Raw genomic sequence first — 4,592 nt, forward strand, 5'->3', positions numbered from 1 at the left:
TATATATATTAAGGAATTTGCCAAAATCAATTTACTACCTTTTCCCTTTTATTATAAATTTCCAAAATAAGGATATTCTTTTCAAGATATCAATAGAATAATAGGAAATAATCTGATATATTGTTTGTTGATCTGAAAAATCTCTTTCAGATATTTGCTCTCTTATTTGTTCGTGGAAAGCCTTACAGTGGGCATGACATAGTCAGTGAGCTGATGGGAAAAAGTGATCAGTGTCGTTCGCTGTGGCTAGGTCCTCTTACTTCCTTTGCCTGGAATATTATAGTTCCAGTTGGTCTTCTTGTGCTGTCCATCTCATCATTCAAGTCTGGACAGTTTAGAGAAGTATGTTTTTGGCATTCACTGTCTTTAGTAGTTTTTTGTAAATTTTGTTTACAAGTAGATAGCTCCATAAGTCGATAAGCCTAACTTCACTTGATATTTCCCAATTTTGGGAAACATTTTATTTTTTTTCTAATGCCTTTCATACCATTACTGTTCTTATCATCAATATAGATATTGGGAATATTGTAATGCTTTTATGAATACTAACAATAAGAAACTAGAAGCACTCAAAATGTGTATACTTCCTCCAAGGCAATGGGTTAATAATAATTCAAGCACCAAAAAGTTGTCCTATCTCACAATGCTACTACTAATAATAGCAGTTACCCTTTTTGCCAAGACAATAGGAGTAACTGATGCAATTATTTAAAGAATTCCTAGATCCATATCATGATCTGGATCACCACCAAAATTTTATTGCATCCAAGTTAAGTTAAGCTAAGGCACACCTCTTTTTGAGTTATCCTGCTAACCAACAAACTAACTAACCAATGCTACCAAAAGCATAACCTCTGTGGTGGAGGTTATAGATAAAAAGAATTTCATATAATCTAGGAAGAGGGTGAACAGGTGAGATCATGTAGGACTTGTAACTGAATCCTTGAGGACTAAGCTATGTGTAAGCAAAATCAGTAAACTAAAATCACAGTGGACATGCCAAGTATGCACATGCCATCATGGCATCAATGGGGTAATACAAATTATGTAGTGTTTAGGAAGAAATATACTGCTTTGTTGACATCCAGACATGAATTAAAAGGAAGCTGTACACTGAAAAACAAAAAATAAGATGTATTCCTCTTTTTTCAGGTATTTGCCTGGGGCAGTAATAGCTACTGGCCAGTATGGGTCTGTCAGCTTGCATCAGCTATGCAACTTTTCCCAATTCTTCTGGTGCCACTTGTAGGCCTTATTCAGACTTGCCGATACTTGGCTGCAACTGATGACGATTTGTTTGAGGTTTGTAGAAGAGAGTACTATTCAGTGTTATAATCCACAGCATCACTTCAATTTCAAGATATCCAGTACTCTCAGAAAAGAAAAAAAGAAAAAAGTGTTGTTAAGTTATTACTTCTCTGTTTTTTCACTTATTCCAACATATACTAACATCACAACCTGATAATTCTGGTATTTCTTCACAGAGAATTCAGTTGCTGTATAGACCATCTCTGAGACAACGGACAAGTGGCAATAGCTTCATGTCTGTCACTGAAGAATCTGAAGTTGATGGAATAGAAGGCTCTAGAGAAGGCCAGGGAGACCAAGGAGCCAATGTGACTCCACGACCCTACAGTGACCCTCCCCCTAAATATACCCCCCCACCATCCTATTCTACTGCTACTGGTGTCAGGCAAGTGTAATTGATATCTATACCAATAAGCAAAGATAATTTCTGAAGATCTGTTCCTTATTTTTCTGTATTCAGTTAATTAATGACTAATTTAACTAATGTCAGGTTTTATTATAAATACAAACTTATCTAAATGTATAAAATTCAGTAGAGCTGTAACTTTATGGCATTCCCTGAAAAAGAACTGGATTTTATTTTTTCCACCTGCTATCACTTTAAAAATTCCACTACAGATTTGCAAAACTTCTGAACCAAAGTTTACGCCAGAGCATGCGCCGCCTCCGTGATACATTGCGAAGCAATGCAGAAACAAATGTAGCAACAGACACTGAGGCAACAGCTCAGTTGGAGGAATGCCAGACAACTGAAACACAAGTTAGAACATCAACACCTTATATACCACCACCTGACTATGTAACTGCGGTTAGTGAGTGTGCTCCAGATCGAAGCCAGAGTTCTACCTCCACAGAGCCTCCTCCTAGGTACTCTACGCTGGACCCTCTGAGACGGCAACAAGCCCTTGCAGCATTGGGGAACAGTCTAGCTTCTGGTTCCCATGACAAGGTAGATGGGGACACTGACCAAGCCTTACCAACAACATCAGAGTTGCAACGAGACAACAGCCTGCGCAGATCAGGGCTACGTCGTAGCATTGCATCAGGTGTCCGCAGGAGTGCTAGGCGCTTGGCTGCAACACTAGGGGTTGGAGGTGGTGAGGATGGTGCTACATTAGTCAACAGTGAAGTGCCTCTTAGTCAAGATAGTCAACAAGGTGGAGAAAATGAGGAATCGCATCCTTATGCTTTTACCAATTTTGAACTTGTTTCTCAGTCAGATGCATAAATTAGTTGTAAGGTTACTTAAATGTTCCCAAAATGAAAATAGGCATTAATATTTATAATGAAAAATCTGAATGTTATCTGTTGTTTTGATAGTTTTAGATTTTATTGTAGGCTAAGTTGCCCAAGTTTATTACTAGAAATTACAAGAAACTATACAGTGCAATAGAAAAATGTGCTTCTTTTTGATATTATGGTGATAGAGAATGTTTCATATAAATCACCCAAAGGTGATCTGTTTTAGTACATTGCAGTCATAATGTACCAAAAACTGCTACAGCCTTGGGATGAACAATATCTAAAAAGATAGAAGTTTTCCACATTCTAGAGACAAAAAAAAAAATTGCTTTTACATGTGGTGCTCTTCATCTTGAATTGATATTTTGCCTAAATTAATATATAAACAAAACATCTGTGATATTTAAGAACTTTTTCTCAGACATGCTGTATCACCGAAGATATAGCTGTCAGTGATAAATACGTGGACCATACACTGGATTGGCCTATACGCTTAATTCCTTAAAGTACTTTGATGAACTAGGAGCAGCTCTTATTCTTTCCAGGTGCATTAAGAGTCAGTACTTTGTCTTTGAGGTTTACAAAATTCTAAAGTATCAGTAAAAAAATAAATAAAAAATTAAATACATGTATCATGGGTCTTTCACAAAACAGACTCTGCATGTAGTTATTTTCTGACCATTGCTTTTATTGATTTTTTTTTTTTTTTTCACTGCAAAAGCCTCATTTGCTAAGTATTGACAAGTTTAGTTAATCCAAGAAAAAATTGCTAATGAGAAGTAAGGGGAGTGCAAATGCTACTACTGCAGTATGTCCTGGCTTCATAAATTTGTGCCAAACTCCAAATAGTGAAGCAGAAATTTGAGTACTCCATAAAGGAAAGGTTTACTTGGCTAAGAAAATCTTGTTTATAGATGGCCTCTTTAAAAGTATCACCTAGTAATATTTTGCTGCTGTTGTGATGGGAAAATAATAAATTGGCAAATTTTTTGTTTTAAATATGAACTACAGCTTTGAATTTGAGACATGGTGCTCTGAATAAGGGCAATTTCTGACGTTTGGACAATGCCTACTAAGAAAATTGTACAGCTTGAATTTTCCAATGTTTTCAATGTAAACAGGTCACACATTTCTCACATAGAATGACCATATTGTTGTTTGTTGTACTGGATTGTTAAATAAGTATGAAATTTAGTGCTGATATTATATCTGCGGTGATAAAAAACTGATTTTGCCAGATTATACGACATACCTTTGGCATCAATTGGTTACAGCTTAGTACAGGGTGTGTAATGTCATGATATCCACTCATCATGGTTAATCATATCTCAGTGATGGAAGTTAGTACTATGTTTATTTTGTCTTTTCATAAAATTTCCTATGCAGATTAACTAAAATCCATTATATATCACCAAAGATAGAAGAGAAAGTCAGTACAGTTCCTTACCTTTCAATGTGAGGCATGTAAGCATTTATATAAAAAGCTTCCAGTATACCAGTCTTCCAGGATGACTGACACAATATATCAGTGCAAAAGTGGAAGATCTGTTTTTCTCTATCACACACAGAAGTTTATACCTTGTATGTTTCAATGTTTTAATCTATTTTTTTTCTTTTTTGACTATGTAAATATGTGTATAAAAAAACAAAAAAGAAAAAAATTGTATATTGTGATCATAAGCTTCATAAGCTTTTTCTGATACTCTCTCATTCAAGGAGCTGCCAGCCATGCGAGTGGTAGGTAGTGTTATGGATATAGCTTTGTGGCTCAACCATATATATATCCACCACTGTCACAATACCTTTCTCCTCATAGGTTAATTCCAATCTATGGCATCTTGTACTTCAGATCTACAAAAAAATAAAGAAATAGTTAAACAAATAAAAATTCCCCGGGAATTGTAGCAGGGGGAACACCAAAGTTGTAAGATTGTGCTTTCGTGTTAGGGCATCTCTTCTAGGACCTCGTATGTCGGTGTTCTGCTCCGTCCAATAATCACATGTACTTATTTATTAATAAAAGTATGGTGAAGAAATGAAAA

The 4,592-nt window shown here is 35.7% G+C and overlaps 1 protein-coding gene across 2 annotated transcripts in view; it reads left to right on the forward strand.

Moving 5' to 3' along the window:
• Positions 1 to 4,592, forward strand: part of bdg (sodium-dependent transporter bedraggled) — a 113,053-nt gene extending 108,461 nt beyond the window's left edge. For both annotated transcript variants that reach the window (XM_070133062.1, XM_070133066.1), the window contains exons 15-18: positions 151 to 342; positions 1,153 to 1,302; positions 1,485 to 1,693; positions 1,927 to 4,592. In XM_070133062.1, the coding sequence (XP_069989163.1) occupies positions 151 to 342; positions 1,153 to 1,302; positions 1,485 to 1,693; positions 1,927 to 2,536 (1,161 nt within the window). In that variant the 3' untranslated portion in view covers positions 2,537 to 4,592. The remainder of the gene's footprint in view (positions 1 to 150; positions 343 to 1,152; positions 1,303 to 1,484; positions 1,694 to 1,926) is intronic.

This window comes from Penaeus vannamei, chromosome 2 (assembly GCF_042767895.1).
Source record: "Penaeus vannamei isolate JL-2024 chromosome 2, ASM4276789v1, whole genome shotgun sequence".
Taxonomy (NCBI): Eukaryota; Metazoa; Arthropoda; class Malacostraca; order Decapoda; family Penaeidae; genus Penaeus; species Penaeus vannamei.